This window comes from Rhincodon typus, chromosome 17 (assembly GCF_021869965.1).
Source record: "Rhincodon typus isolate 14 chromosome 17, sRhiTyp1.1, whole genome shotgun sequence".
NCBI classification, from domain to species: Eukaryota; Metazoa; Chordata; class Chondrichthyes; order Orectolobiformes; family Rhincodontidae; genus Rhincodon; species Rhincodon typus.
In genome coordinates, this window is record NC_063348.1 from 4,371,972 (window position 1) to 4,390,808 (window position 18,837).

The 18,837-nt window shown below is 41.1% G+C and overlaps 1 protein-coding gene across 1 annotated transcript in view; it reads right to left on the minus strand.

Moving 5' to 3' along the window:
• The window catches only part of ptpn5 (protein tyrosine phosphatase non-receptor type 5), an 85,504-nt gene that overhangs the window by 6,013 nt on the left and 60,654 nt on the right, over positions 1–18,837 (minus strand). Inside the window, exons 4-9 of the mRNA XM_020529841.2 lie at positions 17,339–17,434; positions 12,334–12,632; positions 6,865–7,051; positions 5,324–5,408; positions 4,192–4,271; positions 3,001–3,138 (exon numbers count right to left, since the gene is read on the minus strand). Of these exons, the coding sequence (XP_020385430.1) occupies positions 3,001–3,138; positions 4,192–4,271; positions 5,324–5,408; positions 6,865–7,051; positions 12,334–12,632; positions 17,339–17,434 (885 nt within the window). The remainder of the gene's footprint in view (positions 1–3,000; positions 3,139–4,191; positions 4,272–5,323; positions 5,409–6,864; positions 7,052–12,333; positions 12,633–17,338; positions 17,435–18,837) is intronic.

Consider the following 18,837-nt stretch of genomic DNA (forward strand, 5'->3'; position numbering starts at 1 on the left):
ATTGACCCGGGTTAAATTGCTGGTCTGTGCTAAGTCAGCAATTCTCAAGAAGAGAGTGAGGGAGTAAAACTTGGTACCATTGGTTAGTGTGATAATAAAGAAAAAAAGCAGGCTTTCCATTCCTGAGAGATAGTAAGAACTGCTGATGCTGGAGTCAGACATAACACAGTGTGGAGCTGGAGGAACACAGCAGGCCAGGCAGCATCTGAAGAAGGGTCCCAACCCAAAACATCAGCTTTCCGGCTTTCCATTCCTGTTACTTGTTAACTGGCGGCTCTTGCTGGGAGTTGCATTTGTTTAGGTAGGTATAGGTTGAACACAGGTATAATACTGCCTCAGCGGAGTATGGCAGCAACACTCATTGTTTCAACTCAACTCTTCAAGAATGCCCAATGAGTGTTGTACAGGGAGACGGTCGCAAATATGGTACAATCTGTGCAGTAGTTACAGCTTTCAGAGGGAGAGAGGAAAATTGGTAAATAAACCAGATGGTTAGCATTAGATCAGAGCTTGAACAGGTAGTGATGGCAGACTATTGAATCATCACAGAAGTACCGCTGATATGCTTATATGCACCTCATTTGATATCCACATGCATACACTGGATAATGTTCAAATCTGTAATTAAACCTATAATGTGGGAAAATGAAGAACGTAGCTAAGTCTGAAGTTAATAAGTTTTGCGACCAGAATTCTGCAGAGCGCCCAGGAGAAAGATAGATTGGGATGAGAGATTTTAACGCTAAAAATAGAGTGGGGTTGAGGAGGCAGTTAATACATTAGAAATCTGAATTCCGACCCCGACTTACCTTGAATCTACCCACTTCCAATTTTAATGAGTGGAAGAATGGAGTAGAGTGCAGGGAAGGTGGGTGAGCACTTTAAATATTATTACTAGGAAGTGAGTATCGTTTGTATGTCCAATTTAAGATTTAACTCTGACCAGCAAGATTTCAAATGCTTCTGGAATTCTGTCAGCTAAATTGAGGCAATATACTGTTGGCTAAGGAGGTAAATGCCTTTGCACTTAGCTGCTTGGTTCTGTATGCACACCTAGCTGTCCCTGCACTTAAAAGGACACCAACTCCTCCAATTTCCCCACAAGGCCTCTGATTTCCATCTAAGATCACCAATCTCCCCTGGGGCCTCCAACCATCTGCTCTCTCCCAAGATTTTGACCTTGTAATCCCAAGCCTCCAATGCTCCAATTTCCCATCCCAAGTCTTATGACTTCCCCAGCAAGGCCTCCAGTACCCCACACCTCCTCCCACTGAGATCTTCTTTCCCAACTTAGCTCCCTCACAGCACATCCACCTCCAGCCCAGAGCTTCCAAACCTCCACCTGAACTCAAAGACTGGCCATGCATCTAGTAGAAGATCTCATGTAAGTGGCATACTAGGATCCAGACTCCCCCTCTATTTTGGTTACACTAATTGGAGCCCCCTCATCGAAAGATTGCATTTTGTGGAGTTAAAACAGCAGATCTTGAAAAGTCTGCACTCAGGTTTCCACTGATAGAAATTGAAAAAAAAATGTTAGATTATTTTTCAATATCTTAGCTATTTACAACTTCCATTTCATTGTTGCTTACCTTCTCAGACAATCTTTCACATCCTCTTAACAATCTCCTTCACTCATTCCAAGCGGATTTCAGGTCATTTAAAACTTCACACTTTCTCTCCCTTATTTTTAAAATTTTAATAAAATGCTGCTTCATCACTCAATCTTCCTTCAAAAAGTAAGCTTTTGTGAGATTTTTCATTCGCTGAAAAAGCCCTTTTTTGTAGAGATCCTGGGTTACATGTCACTTATTCCACTTACAACAACTAACAAGCATACAGGTTTTTAGCTATTGTTGCACAATTCAGGCTTGTTCCCTCTGTCACCATCCTATGTCAATAGCATTGCAAAGAGTATTGTTGGCAAAGGCTTGCAACCAGCACTCTACCTATACACTTTAGGACTGTATACATTAGGACAGGAAAAAGGAAACCAATAACAAAATGAAGAGAAAAAGAAATTGACTGTATTCCCTCCTAGGAATGTTTGTACCATGAATTAAAAATATGGCAGACGATTTGTAAGGTATTCCTGCACTTGGGTGGGGAGGGAGAAGTTAAACCCACACATCTAGTGGAAATTTTGTTATTGCAGGCCAATATAACCATCCATGGAACTTAATCAAGAATCCTAATTTTAACCTGCTCCGCTGAAATGAGAGGAAAGGACATGCAAATTGGGTGCATGGTCATTCACCTTTTGGGGCTTTCCTGCCAGGATTATGAAAAGAAAACTCAGGATCAGAGAAGGGTTGATAGGAAAATTATTTTACATTTATTGACTTCCATTGTGGAGCCAGGCATTGCACTTGCTCCCTGTAAAACTCCCCTGATTGCCAGAGACATTTCCTATGGTCCTTGCTGTACAACATGCCGTTCCCATTTCCCTCCAACTGCTTCTTCCCTTCAGCTTTGGTGGTTGATTGACTAAGGGCATGCAGCTAAGTCCCACATGTTAAGGCTTTTGGGTGTCATGTTGTTTAAAGGCTGGGACTATTGTCAAGTATTTCAGCCCCTGCCACCAGCAAACCATCTCAAACATAACTCTCGTCACAAATTATAGTTGTGGTTTGGATGCTAAATACATGGTGACATAACAATTAGAAAGGAGCAAGCCCCAGTTCATTTGAAATTAGTAATCGTGGGCAGTACTGAAATTATGCATCTATGGATCCATTGGGTACAAGTTGCATGATCCTCACATTGGAACACTGATTGAATTTTGCTCTGGAAATAATGCTTAAACACGTTGGTGAGACTGAAAGGCAACCAGGGCTTGTATAATGATAATACAGCAAGAGCAACTTCAAAATAAGATGATCGTGAGTAGAAAGTAAACACGAATTTGGACAAAAATATGTGCAAATTAATGCTTTTTCATCAAACAATCACATTCCTCTTTTAATAATAAATGCCCAACAAGTCCAGGTGTAGCAGTACCTCATTCTTCTCCTCTAGATTTGTGATCATGACGACAATAGTTGACCGCTCCTGCCAAATCATTGTCCAAAAATCCGAAACTGTGTTCACAGTTGGTCCCTGAGTAGCAATGTATACTTTTTCCTCCCCTCCATAGCCCTGCAACACACCAAAGTTAACAACTCAATACCAGATCAAGAGGAGCAGAAACACTACAGCATTAGTTGTACTATGCTCCTGTAGTGATATAGAATGGAGAATAGCTGATAATCTTACTGTCAAAAGGAGTGGTGGAAGAAAACATAGCTGTTTGAGCTGCACTTCGATTTGAAGGAAGCTGAAACTCAAGCATGTTATCAGTTGTACAAATAAATAGAGTCCAGTGCTTATGTAGATACTTTACATATCAAATCAAAGAAAACAATTTGTTCTGGTGGCTTGCTTTTGTTTCATTGTCAGCTCTTGCACGGCTATACTGCTGAGAAAGCCACAATTCTGTAAGGCTGACAACACGGCTCCTACACAGAGCTGCTGACTTAGGCAGTGTGCATGTGAGATGTGCAAAACGCTTATTTACACAAAATTCTTGCGCCATCATTTACAATGCACAAGGAATGTCAGTGCTAGATTTTCGACACCAACAGCCAGTGAAGAACTGATTGGTGCCCACTGCATAAAGCAATTTTCTGGCTATTGCAGCAGGGTTGCCTAGGCTGGAATGGTAGCAGGTTTGGGAGGTGCCATCTGGTTCAAAGGCTAAATTCTTTTGAATAATGGGGTCCCCCTTCAGCACTTATTCTTCCTGAGCTCAGATGCAGTCCCTTGTTTTGATACCTTTTAAGGGTTCAATGTACCTTGCACACAACTCCCAGTCATTGAGGCACAATATAGAGCACCTGCCATCACCATAATCATATCTATAAACCAGACAGTATGTAACATTCTGCTGTATAAATTGCAACTCTGAAAATCACACAGAGGAACAAATACTTTTTCTGTCCATCAATCATAAATTACACAGCAAATTACCTTATCCTACTTTATAGAAAATAACACCATAACTTATACAGAAAGTAAGCCATGGTCTGCTGAATAAATGGAATTCCAGATAGCAACACAGTAATTGTTACAGATATATTTTAATTGTTATGTTTATTTTTAAGATTGGCCTAGCTAGCTCCTTGAAGCTATGCCTCTAAATATTGCACTTACCCTAATGTAGTTAGCATTAATGTATGAACTAAGTGGATCCTCTGTTTTGTTAATGGTAAGGCACACTCTGCTATGAGGATCTGAAAATGAAATGGCAAAATAAAAAAGAACAAAAAATCTTTGCATTAACTGAAGTTGATCACTCAAATTTACAAACAAGTGACTTACTCAGTAGCATAACCCTTTGGGCTACACCTTAATCAAGAGATGTTTTAATGAACAATTCCTGCTTATTTCATTTCCTAACATATCCTAACGTGGACAGTGCCTACTCCACCATTCCTGCACAGCCTTATTGGAAAATAACTTAGCTAGATAGACTCAATAAGCAGGATCGGATGGGACATTATGGTGCTTATGCAAGTTTCCCCTAGAAGAGCTTAGTGATCAATTTTGAAACTGATGTAAGTTGTTAACACATTGGAGCACGGATAATATTGAGGAATTAAGATGCACAGTATTGAGGCTACTATTTGCTTTTCCTATAGCCCACTGTCTAGTATTTTACTAGTTAATAACCAGGGTAACTAGAAACTCATGCAAACTTCTGTTTCCTATGTTCCAGCCAGCACCGAATGCAGTTCACCCATCACCCCAAATTTTGCTGACCTACTTTGCCTCCTAGTTAAGTGATACCTCAATTTGAAAATCCTTATTCTCATTTTCAAATCCTTCCATGGATCCACCCTTACCCCTCTCTAATCTTTGGCTCTGTTACCCTCCAAGATACCTGCGTTGCTCTAATTCAGGGCTCTTGAGCACCTCCAATTTTAGTTGCTTCACCAGATTTGCCTTCAGTGACCTTGGCTCAAAGTTTCAGAATTCCATCCCTATTTCTCTCTGCTGCTCTGACTTGTTTCCCTCCTTGAAGAAATTCCTTAAAACCTACTTCTTTGACAAGCTTTTGGCTATCTGCCATAGTGTCTCCATATGCGGTTTAGTGTCGTAACGCTGCCTCCCACCTCCCAACCCTGCGTATCTTGAGGTATTAAAAGCACTACACAGAGATACAAATTGATGTTACAGTTATTGTTCTGGGATTGGGGCTCTTTTGGCAGAAAGCAAAGAAATAAATGGATCGTGTTCTGACTTGGCAATGTATTTAGTGCTGGCAATTTTGCAACTGACTTACTTGGGAGAATTGTCTTATAGCGATTCTTCAGCCCGAAACCTGGAATATCAAATTCCTTTGGATCAACAAAATTCATCGGTATTTCCTATAGTAGAGAGAATTAAAGCATGAAGGCCAAGCTTATATGAATAGTGTCTAAATATTACATTTTAAATCTTCTAAAAAAAACGGCACAGTTCATATGTTTGTTGACTTTAATGTGTTTTTTTTTCCAAATCTGATAATCTGAAATCTGATCCAAGTTTGGTAAGATAAGGCAACTAAGGAAACCATGGATTAAAAGAATAATCTGCTTGGATACCCAAACGGAAACATTTCTCAGTCCCATATACAGTGTTTGTTGACTGAGTTACAATGTCACCTTAACCCAGAGTTAAGAATTCCATTTTTAGGGTGCCAGAATTCCTAAGAAAGTGATGGCACAGGGAAGCAAGAGTGTGGAGACAAGTCGCTTTACCATGGGCTAGAGAGGAAGAACAAAAACTAAAGAGGACTGTTATACTCCGAGATGCCAGATGTTCCATACATTTAACAAAGATGAATTAAGTGGCTCTCTGCTTGGTTTAGTTTTGCAGCAAATGAAAACCATATGGGAAAGGTTTAAAGTGAGAAGAACAAGAAATAGATTGTGAATCAAAAACATGTACACAGCTTTTAAATCTTTTCTGCTGAAGCATGATATCATAAATAGTCATTTGATAGTTCAGAACTTGAGTATTGCCGAAGAGGACATTCATTTGAAGCTTTTCATTACTCCAGAACACAGTCACAAGAATACCAAATCTCAAAGGGAACAATAATTTATACTCCATGAGAAGAGGGAGTTGACAGATTGACACTCTGATTGAGAAAGGTAAAGCCATTGAGAATGCACCAGGGAACAGTTGACTGCCAAGCTTTTGATATGCCTCAAAATTAAATAACACAGGTAGAAGCCATTTGGTCCCTTATGCGGTACCAGGTCTTTGAAACATGGAATCCATTCAGTTCCATTACCTCCCCATTTTTCCAAAGCCTGGCAAGTTGTTTCCCTTAAATTATTCATTTAAAACCATTTTAAAAGATTGCTGTAGCTACTACACTTGCAGACAGTGCACTAAAGATCACAGCAAGTCATTTTAGAGAGGAAAAATTCCACTCTGGTTCTCATTCTTTTGCCAATTACTTTAATCTCTGTGTCCTTTGGGTACTTGATCCTTCACCATGAGAAATGGCTCATCTTTATTTGTCAAAAACTCTTCATGACTTTTAACATCGAGATTAAATTTCCTTTAACAACTTAAATTGAGCTAGTTTTCTACACTGGGTAGCAATTAAAAATATATAACAGTGGGAAAATACTGTGCTGGTCAAAGCTTAGTTTTTGAGTGGAGACTGGGTACTGATCATAAGCCAGGCGCTAAGTGCAGGTTGGATGCTAAGAAACCTGGCCATCAGACAGGTATACAGTTGAATGAATTTACTCCCAGTCAGACTGGCTACATGCAGTGAAGGTTCCTTTGCATTACATTCTGGATCCCACATTTCCTGATGTTACTTACAAGGAACTCTCTCTGGAGTGAGAAAGAGTCCATGGCCCGTTCATGCAGTATCTCTGAAGTGAGTAGATTTGACGCTGTTTGCAAGTATTCCCATGCAGATTGCTCCCTGGGTGACAGCACCTGCCCATCAGCTTCTTCACTTCCTGGTGTACACATGTCCAGAGTAAGGGATACATTGGAGCCTCTCCTTTAAGTGTAAAGAACAAGATAAAATTTCACAAAAGCTATTTGACAGCTGTCACTTATTTACAGAAGCATTGAATACTTTACCATGAAATAATTGGTAGAGACCCCCTAGATGTATGTTTCCTGTTCTCTGGTACATTTTGGTGCATTTACTTGAATGCAGCTAACTGTGAACACAAGCCACAATGCACAAAGTACGGCAAGCAATTTGGAAGGCAAATGGTATTGTATAAAAATTAATTCATGGGAAGTGGCCATTGGCAGCTGGGCCAGCATTTATCACCCGTTTTGAGTTGCCCTTAAGAAAGCGGTAGTAAGCTGCCTTCTTAAATTGCTGCAATCCATTTGGTGTAGGTAGACATGATGCCATTAGGGAAGGAGTCTGAGGATTAGAACTCAGTAACACTGAAGGAACAGCAACATATTTCCAAATCAGGATGGGGAGTAACTTGGAGGGAAGTTGCAACTTGTGTTCCCATGTATCTGCTGTCCTTGCCCTTCTGAATGGCAGTGCTCATGGGTTTGGAAGGTGCTGTCTAAGGAACTTTGGTGACAATCTGCAGTGCATCTTGTAGATGGATCACACTGCTGTCCCTGTGGAGGGAGTAGATGTTTGTGAATGTGGTGCCATTCAAATGAGTTGCTCTGTCCTGGAGAGTGTCACGTTTCATCAGTGTTGTTGGAGCTGCACCCATCCAGGCAAATGGGGAGTATTCCATCACACTCCTAACTTGGGTCTTGTAGATGGCAGGCAGGCAGGCTTTGGGGAGTCAGGATATGAGCTGCACGCTGCAGGATTCCCAGCCTCTGACTTGCTCTTGTAGCCATAGTATTTATACAGCACCTTCTTTTCCGCTTGGGAACTCTGCAGCCTTCTGGACTTAATATCGAGTTCAACAATTTTAGGGCTTGAGGCACCTTTCCCATATCCTTACCTCAGCCCTGACACATGTGGCCTTGTCATCATATGGGCTGCTACCACACACAACTCATTGTCAGCTTCTAATAGTCCCCATTAGCAGCTACTCGTTCCCCCAGACCGACCTGTATGCATTCCATTGTCTATGCAACTGTTTCTGTCTCTGTTTGGGCTCTATCACCACCTACCGTTTACTCCTCCTCCCTCTATCTTCTGCATAAATACCAACTTTTTCCAAGTTAGCATCTGTCCTGAAGACGAGTAACATTAACTCTGCTATCCTTCTACAGATGCTGCCAGACCTGCTGAGTTTGTCCGGCAATTTCTATTTTTGATTTTATATTTATACGGCTAGTCTGGTGCAGTTTCTGATGAATGGTAACCCACAGGATGTTCATAATGAATATCAAAGCTAGAGTGTTAGAATCTCTCATGTTGGAGATGGACACTGTCTGGAATTGTGTGGTGAAAATGCTACTTGCCCCTTTTCAGCCCAAAACTGGACATTGTCCATGTTCTGCTGCATTTGGACATGGACAGGATCGGCGGAATCACAAATGGTGTTGAACATTGTGCAATCATTAGTAAATATGCCCACTTTTGACCTTATGATAGAGGGAAGGTCATTGACAAAGTAGCTGAAGATGGTTGGGCCAAGAACAGTCCTCTGAGGAACTCCTGCATTTATGTTCTGGAGCTGAGATGCCTGACCTTCAACAACCATAATCATCTTCCTTTATGCCAGGTATGATTCCAACTTTTACCTCTAATTACCAATAACACAAGTTTTGGTAGGAGCCTTTGATGCCACACTTGGTCAAATGCAGCCTTGACACCAAAGGATGTCAATCTCACCTCACCTCTGGATTCAAATCTTTTGACTTTGTTTGAATCAAGGCTATATTGAGGTCAAGAGCTGAGTGTCCCTGGTGGAACTTAAACTGGGCGTCAGTCAGTCAGTGAGCAGATTATTATGAAACATGTGCTGCTTGATAGCATTGTTGAAAACATCATCCATCACTTTACTGATGACTGACAGCTAACTAATAGGGTGGTAATTAGCCATGTTGGTCTTTTTCCTGCATTTTCCTCCAGTACAGGACATACCTGGGCAATGTTTGACATAGTCAGCTAGATGCTAGTGTTGAAGTCTGACATGGGGGCACATTCTAGAGCACAAGTCTTCAGTACAATTTCCAGAATGTGGCCAGGACCCAACGGCTTTTCAGTATCTAGTGCTTATTAGCCATTTCTTGATATCACAGTGAATTAAATTGTCTGAAGCATCCAAAGTGTTTGGGAACCCTTGGAGGATGCCGGGATGGATGCTCTTGGCTCCTCTGGTTGGAAATTGTTGCGAAATGCTTCAGTCTTTTCTTTTACACTGATGTGCCGAACTCCCCTATCACTGTGATTGACGACATTTCTGGAGCTTCCTCTTTCAGTGCGTTGTTTAATTGTTCACCACCATTCATGACTGGACATGACAAGACTCCAAAACTTAGATCTGATCCGTTGATTTCAGAATCACTTAGCTCTGTCCATCACTTGCTTACTGTTGTTTGGCATGCAAATAGTCCTGTTTGGTAGCTTCACCAGGTTAACACATCAATGATAGGTATGCCTGGTGCTGCTCCTGGCATGTCCTCCTGAACTCGCCATTGAACCAGAGGTGGATCCCTGGCTTGATGTTAAGGGTTGAGTGGGGGATAGGCATTAGATTGCAGATTGTGTTAGAGTGCAATTCTGCTGATGCAATGGCCCACAGCATCTCATGGATGCCCAGTATTGAAATGCTAGACCTGTTTTAAGTCTATCCAATTTAGCACAGTGGTTGTGTCACAAAATGCAATGGAGTGCAACCTCAATGTGAAGACAGGACTTAGTCTGCACTGGGCGGAGGTCACTCTCACCAATACTGTCATGGACAGATACATTAGTGAAAGCTTGATTGATGAAGATAGGGTCAAGTATGTTTTCCCTCTCATTGGTTCTCTGCCACAGACCTGGTCTAACAGCTATGTCCTTTAGGACTCAACCAACTCAGACAGTAGTGATGCTGCCAAGCCACTCGTTGATGGACGTTGGAGGCCCCCACCAAAGTACATTCTACTCCCTTGTCACTCTCAGTGTTTCCTCCAAGTGATGTTTAACATGGAGGAGCACTGATTCACCAGATGATGGTGGAGCAGTACATAGTAATTAACAAGATGTCTTTTTGCCCATGATAGACCTGATGTCATGAAACTTAATGGGATCCTCCTTTCAGACTGTATACCATTCAATAATAGTTTCATCATTCTCATTTGACTTTTTCCTCACAAAATTTTTATTGAATTCAAATGCTACCCTCTGCCATGGTGGCGTTCAAATCTGGGTCCCTGGTGCATTACCCAGGAATCTGGATTACCAGTCCAGCTGCAGTACCACTTCACCTTCATCTCAATTATTGCAAAAAAAAATTGAGTATAGGAGCAAAGAAATCTGACTTTATTTGTATAGGGCACTGATGAGACTGCACCTGGGATATTGTGTGCAGTTCTGGTCATCTTTCTTAAGGAGGAAGTGCAGCAGTGATTCAACAGACTGATTCCTAAGAGAGTAGGACTGTTCTATCAGCAGAGATTGAGGAGGTTGCGTTGATATTTTCTGGAATTTAGAAGAATGAAAGACAATCTCAGAGGCTAAAGAGCTAGATAGTTTGGATGCAGAAAAGACTTTTCCCCTGGCTTTAGTGTCAAGAACCAAGGCACACAATCTCAGAATGTAAGGCATGCCATTTACAACATCAGAGGGTGGTGAATTTTTTGGATCCCTCAATCCCAGACAATGGGAATCTAAGTCAATAAGCAAGTTCAAGACAGAAATGAATAGCTTTAGAGTCATAGGGATCTACAGCACAGAGAAATGCCCTTTTCCCCTTGACACTACGCCAGTAAAAAAACATGCACCTAAATATTCTAATCCCATTTTCCAGTACATGTCCATAGCCTTGTATGCCTTGGCATTGCAAGTATATAACTGAACACTTCTTAAATGTTATGAAAGTCTCTGCCTCACCATCCTTACAGGCAGTGGTCAATTTAGAGTTACTCATTATATCAAGGGATTTTGTGTTAGCACGGTAATATGGCATTGAGGTTGATAAAGAGTTATGGGTGACAGAGCAAGGTTGAGCAGCTGAATAGCCTATATTTGCTCCTGTGTTCTTACTCCACCACATCCTAGTCACTGTTAGACTTGAACCTCTGTCCAGATTGGGAAGAATTGGGATGAATGTACCAACCAATAATTGAGCCCTGCTATTTCTATAAAGCATCACAAACATGTAACTACTTCACTAAGCCATGAAGATGATTAAGTTTCCTGATTGATTGCTATGTAGGACAAAAGTAATTCATATCAAGTTTCATCTTGAGCACGAAAATAATAATTTATTGCAAACAAACTTATTCTTTGACAAATGGAAAGTAAAAAAATGATTACCAATTACGACTTAAGCCTTTACAACCCCAAACGTACACATATCATAAGACAGATAAAAACAGATAGTTAGATGTAAATAATATGGGTGTAAAAATATAGCAGGGGGAAACAAATTCTGCAATTCAACAGTCCAGTCCACAAGCATGGGAATCATTTCTCACAGTTTTGACTTTACACTGCAGAGTATTCAGTAGCAGATTGCACAGACCCAAGGTTTTTCTTATATGAGAATTCTTTCTTTCACAGTCTGTGTGTTTTTTTTGTTTTCACTCAGAGAGAGAGAGAGACAGACAGACAGACAGAGTGTGATATTTCTTGTTTGCAGGCTTCTGGATGTCTCTGGCTGCCCTGTCTTACAGGTTTGTAATAAATTACAGTTAGGCCAATTTACTGGATTTCAGTAGGCAGTTCTTCCGTGGCTTAAATACACACAGTGCCACTCTATCTCGTAAAATATCCAGCTCACTGCCCCAAAAGTAACATAACCTTTTGCAGCTAAAGGATACAATCCTACTTGATCTTTCTGGTACTTTTAGCAATATAAGAGTATCCAATTTCCATTTTCCAGTTTATACTCCAAAGTGGGGGGCATTCTTTGTTGACTTGACAACTTTTATGCCCAGTCTGGGCACAAGCGTCAGGAAAGTGATTGAGGTTGTGATGGAGGACATGGGGTGGGGCGGAGGTCTTCTTTTGTTGTGGAATTCAAAATATCTGGAGTAGCATCTACTCCAGCATCTGCAGTTCTTGCTATCTGCTCCCAGCAGGCTGTGTGGACTGAGACTTCATTTTATTGATATGTTTGTCGAACAAAGGCTCAGCCTTTACTATGCCAGGTATTTAGTACCCTTTTATAGACAGAACCATTGAAATCTTACCTCTCCTGAAGTCCAACTGGTTTAACTGCAAGTGTTGACTGATCCACTGACTCTGATGTTGAATCTGTGGAGCTTTCAAGGCCCTGAATCAGGTTTTCCACCTGTTCCTGACTCTCGGACTGTAAAAAGACTTGACCCTCTATATCGTCCTGCTCATGATCTTGAGGTACTGTGTCAATGATTTCATCAAGCTTTTCTTCAGGCCACTCTGAATAGGTAAAGGAGGGCTGTCGACTCATTGACTGACGCCTCGCCTCTGGTGGGAATTGGCGAATGACTGTTTTCAGACAATAGAGGATCTGAGAACGAAGAACAGTTTATTTTTAAACAAATCGTTCCGCTTTAAAAACAACAGCATCATCTAAACTTTATTGCCTTTATTTTTTTGATGCACATTTTTTGATGGCCCCAGCTGATTGGAATATCGGACAAGTTACATCTTAAAGTGAAACCTGGCTTGATCAATTGTAAGTTTTATTTTTTGCAGTTTGGTTACCATGGTGATCAGTCACTGAACATGTTCACACAAGGCTGTCAAGAATCTTTTCATAAAAGAATGCGAGTGTATTATACAGAAAAAATAAATCAAAGCCACATATATATTTGTGAAAATTTAAGAATACCTTAACATAACCAACAAAAGGAAAGATTCAACCTTTTTTCCAGAATTATCCTTTAGTCACTTAATCCCAGGAAAGTACCTTAACTCTTTAAATTATTATTCAAATTATTCATTCTAGCCCTTGTCTTTGAACTGCTGAAGCAATTTAACACTTCTTTCCATCCCTGATGGCCTGAACATTCATTTTCAATTCTGACAGCCCAGAGATTCCTACAAATTCTTGCCCTCTGGAGACTTTTATAAATTCTGTTAAAATTGTAATTCCGCCAGGATGACTTCTCTTCTTCTGAACTCATGCTCTAGATTTCTCATCCAGGGAAAACGTTTTCTTTAGCCTGTGAAATTCCTTAAGAACTTTACGTTTCAATTAAACCGCCTCGCATTCTTCTAAACTCCAAAGAATACAGACCTTGTCTGCCCAATGTCTCCTAATAGGACAAATTCTTCCACTAAGGAACCGGTCTGATAAACTTCCATTGTATTCATTCTAGGTCAAGTATGTCCTTTCTTAGGCAAGGAAGTCAAAACAGTATTCACCAATGCCTTCTATAATTGTAATAAGACCTCTTTACTCTTGTACTTCAATGTCCTTGTAACAAAAACTAACAAACCACCTTCTTTCCCATTAATAGTGTTACCTGCATGTTAACTTGCTCTGATACATGTCCAACAGTACTCAGGTTTCCTTCACAGCTTCTTGCATCCTCCTCACTACTTACCTTGCAAACTTTGTATCAGCAGCAAACCTGGATGCATTACTTAGTCCTCCAAGTTAAATCATTGATGTAAGTTGTAAATAGCTATGGTCCAAGATCTGATGCTTGCAGAACCCTAACAATTCTAGACAAAAACCGAAAGAACTGCAGGATGCTGTAAATCAGGAACAAAAACTGAAGTTGCTGGAAAAGCTCAGCAGGTCTGGCAGCATCTGTGAAGAAAAAAATCAGAGTTAACATTTCGGGTCCAGTGACCATTCCTCAGAACTCTACTAATTCTAGACTGTCATCCCAAAAATATCCTCTTTATTCTTGCTCTCTATCCATGAACCAATCCTTAATCCACGCTAAGATAGCACTGCTGCACCCCAACCTATTCCATGAGTCCTAATTTTATGTGATAGCCTCTAATGCAGCACCTCAAAGAATGTATTTTGATGATCCAAATACACTACAGCCACTGGTGGCTCTCTTAGCCAGCTAACTAGATACATCCTCAAACAAAACATTTGTCAAACACAGTTATCCTTTCATTAACCCATGTTGACTCTGTTAATCATATTAATGTTTTTTAAGTTTTTTTTACCAAGTCCTAATAATAAGTTCTAGTATTTTTACCCATGGCTGCTGTTAGATTAACTGACCCCTGATTTCCTATTTTCTGTCTTGCCCCCTCTCTTAAAAGCAGGGGTATGTACACACACTGCCAATCTTATGGAATTTTTCAAGTGTCTAAGAAACTTCAGAAAATCAAAATCAATGTATCCATTATTTCTGTAACCATTTCTTTGAAAACACTCAGATGCAGATTGTCAGGTCCAGTAGATTTTGTTGCCATTTAGTCCCATTAATTTCTCATTAAACTAGGTTTAAAATAACTGTTTTACATTCCTCATTTTCATTCGACCTCCCTCCGCATCCCCAGTTCCTGATTATTGTCAGGAAGTTTGTGTACGGGGAGCAATGTTGAAGACTATGGGAAAGTAAGCATTCATGAGAGTACAGGGAGTTTTCAGGACAGAGAATGAGAGATTGACAAGTGTCAAGGGTGGAGGAGAACGTGTAATGTCAGCGTGGTAAGCACTTTGAGGTGGATGCTGAGCAATGTTCAGGGAGTAGTGGGGGTAAGCAACGTGGTGGGGTATGCTCAGGTGCAGCAGTGAACAATCTAGAGGAAGCTGAGAGTTGTGCTGGGTTGTAGCTCACGTAAGCATTGTAGGAGATGGAGAGTTTTTTTGGGCCTTCCTGATGCAGTACCACTGTTAATCATTGTCAGTTCAGGTCCTGTGCCTTTGACTGATACCCAGAGAATTCTGGGGTAATTTTGTGTGAGTATAAGGCATTGAAGCCAGTCGTGATACATTTTCAAGTCGGGGTGGTGAGTGGCTTGAAGGGGACTTTGAACATGGTGGTGTTCCATGTATGTACTGCCCTTGACCTCCTAGATGGTGCTGATCATGGGTTTGGAAGGTATTGTTTAAAACAGTCACTCTCACCTTACCTCTTGAATTCCTCTCTTTGTCCATGTTTGAATGAAGGATATAATGGTGATCAGGAGCTGAGTGGCCCTGGCAGGCATCTTTGAACAGGTTATTGCTAAGCAATCGCTGATTGATAGCACTGTTGGTGACACTTACTATCACTTTGCTGATGATCGAGAGTAGACTGATGTTCAGTAATTCAGTAATTGGCCGAGTTAGATTGGTCCTGCTTTTATGTTCAGGACGTACCTGGGCAACTTTCCACACACCAGTGTTGTAACTGACTGGAAGAGCCTGGCCTGATTAGTGGCAAATTCTGGAACACAAGTCTTCAGTCCTGGAATATTGTCAGGTCAGTACCGTTTATCCAGTGACTCCGGCCATTTTCTTGATATCACTTGGAGTAAAGTGAACTGCATTGGTTAAAGACTGGCATCTGTGATGCTGGAGCCCTTTGAGGGAGGCAGAGATTGATCATGCACTGGGCACTTCTGGCTGTAGATTGTTACAAATGCTTCAGCCTTATCTGTTGCATTGGTGTGCTCAGTTCTTCCATTATTAAGGATGAGGGTATTTGTGGAACCTCCTGTTGTTTAATTGTCCACTATCATTCTTGAGTAGTCCTTTTCTTTTACAGCTTCACCAGGTTGACGCCTCATTTTTATGTGTACCTGGTACTGCTTCTGGCATGAATTCTTGCACTCTCCATTGAACCAGGGTTGACTGCCAGGCTTAACAGTAATGGTAGAGTGAGGGATCTGCTGGGCCATGAGATTACAGATTGTGTTGGAGTACAATTCTGCTGTTGCAGAATTTAAATTTAACACCCTCGTTTTGGACTTAACCAAAGTGCTGACAATTTCATGAAAAAATATATCGTATTAAGGCCACTCTTGTCTCAATGCACATTTTCCTCCAAGATTGAATCGGTTCCTCAATATGATGATCTAGATACGATCTTCACATCTTCAATGAACTCATCCTCCCAGTTATTACTGCAAATTTGGTTTGTCCAATCAATATGGCAAATAAAGTTTCTCATGATTGCCTTATGGCGTGCTACTGCAATTTCAGAGGCATTCTCCTAATTAATTGTCTTTAATCTTATGTGGTGTGAATCAAGTGGGATTCATCTAAACCACAAGAAAATGAATTCGGGGGCTCTTGTGGTAGTGTCTCTATCCCTGGTCCAGAGATACAGTTTCAAGTCCTACCTGCCCTGAACGTGTGCCAAGTTTGGTCAAAAAAGGCAATGTGTCATATATCTTAAATCTCATAATCTTAAATTGGCACAATTCTTAGCACTCTTTCATAAAGGGTGGTAGAGACAGAAACTGTCATTACATTCAGAAAACACTTGGGCATGCCATATATCTGAAGTTGTGTAATTTGCAGGGCCACAGATCAAGAACTGGAAATTAGGAATAGTCAGGACAATCCTTTTATGAGCAACACTGACATGAGGGACCAAATAGATTCCTTCATTCTGTAGAACATAGTAGGAAGCCACTCAATGCATTATACCTACACCATCTCTAAAAGAACTATCCATTAGTTTCAGATAACAAGGTATAGAGCTGGATGAACACAGCAGGCCAGGCAGCATCAGAGGAGCAGGAAAGCTGATGTTTCGGGTCTGGACCCTTCATCAGAAATGGGGGAGGGAAAGGGGTTCTGAAATAAATACAGAGAAGGGGAGGCGATGATAGAAGGTGAATAAAGGAACAGATAGGTTGGAGAGAAGACGGACAGGTCAAGGAGGCAGGGATGAAACCAGTAAAGGTGAGTGTAGGGAGGAAGTTGGGATGGGGGTTGGTCAGTGGGGAGGGAGGGGTGGGTAGGTGGGAGGCAATCAGACAGGTCAAGGAGGCAGGGATGAAGCTAGTAGGTAGGAAGTGGTGGTGGGGGTTGGTCAGTGAGGTGAGAGGAGCGGATAGGTGGGAGAAAAGACGGACAGGTCAAGGAGGCGGGGACGAGATGGGCTGGTCTTGGGATGAAGTCACTTAGTTTCACATCCTTGTGATTTTCTCTTTCAAAATTTATTATGGTTCTTCTTTGAAAGTTGCAACTGAAATGCTTATTTTTTTGCAGGCGCTGAAGTCTGTTGTAATTACTGTAACTCGAATAAACATCAAATTTAGGAGCACCATAGATTCAAACAGTTTTTTAAGGACTGTTGAACTTACTCCAGAGCCTGTCAGCACAGTTCCCAGTATAGCTGTTGCCAGGAGAGGGCAGCAGTTCTCTGTATCCCAAAATCCTTGCTGCAGAGGCAAGAGATCCTGGAAGAGAAAAGGAACAATGACCAAACAATGATATTCACACACATTTTTCACTTTCTTACCTGAATTTTCTGATTTTTCCAATAAAAATACCTAGAGAGATTGCTGTGTAGTTGTTTGGATGTGTTGGGGAGACAAACTATGTGGAACAGAAAACAGGTGCACATTTCCTGAAAAGTTCCTTTAATTCCATGAATAGAATTACTTCAGTTTCCTTCTTTGACATAACAAGGCCAATCATTTATTCAGTTATAGGAATATAAATAATTGCAGTGCAGGGGGCTATTTGAGCCAATTACACCATCAAATGGGATCATGGTTGACCTTGTATCTTAACTCCACCTTCCTGCACTATTCCAGAGTAATACTCAAAAATATATCAATTTTGCCTTGAAAATATTCATTGATTGAACCACCATAGCTCTCTAGGGTAGATAATTCCTGGGAGGTCACAACCGTATTTCAGGAAATATTTGCTCATCTCCATTCTCCATTGTCCACACCTTATTCTGAGACTGTCAGCCCTATAGGGGAGGTAATGGCCTAGTGGTATGATCGCTAGACTATTAATCCAGAAACTCAGTTAATATTCTGAGGACCTGGGTTCAAATCTCTTATGGCAGATGGTGGAATGTGAATTCAATAAAGAATCTGGAATGAAGGGTCTAGTGATAACCATAACACCAATGCTGACCGGAAAACACCATCTGGTTCACTAATGTCCTTTAGAGAAGGAAACTGCCATCCTTACCTGGTCTGGCCTACATATTTACTCCAGACCCACAGCAATGTGGTTGACTCTTAACTGCTCTCTGGGATGGGCAATAAATGCTAGCGACGCCCTCATCCTGTGAGTAAACTTTTATAAGAATCCCATTTTTCTATGCTCTGTTGCCAGGGAAGCATTTTCTTAGCATTTATCCTGTCAAGACACTTTAAAATGTTAAGTTTAAGGGGATAGGTGATGGCCTAATATCCCAGAGGCCCAGCATCATGCTTTCAGCATGTGGATTCATGTACTGAGAGCACACGTGGATTCATAATGAAAGCAAGCAGAATTTGAATTCAATTAATAAATCTGAAATTAAACCTAGTCTCAGTAATGGAGAATCTGAGATAACAAGGTGTAGAGCTGGATGAACACAGCAGGCCAAGCAGCATCAGAGGAGCAGGAAGGCTGACGTTTCGGGCCTAGACCCTTCTTCAGAAATGGGCCGAAGAGATTACGAGAGAGTTGCAGTGGGAGGGAAATCCACTGAGGTTGTTCCAGAGGGAGGAGGGTAACTTCTTCAGGGTAGGCATCCTTAGAAGAGGCTTCACAGTGGGGTTAAAATTGTTTCAGAGATAGTAGGAACTGCAGATCCTGGAGAATCTGAGATAACAAGGTGTAGAGCTGGATGAAC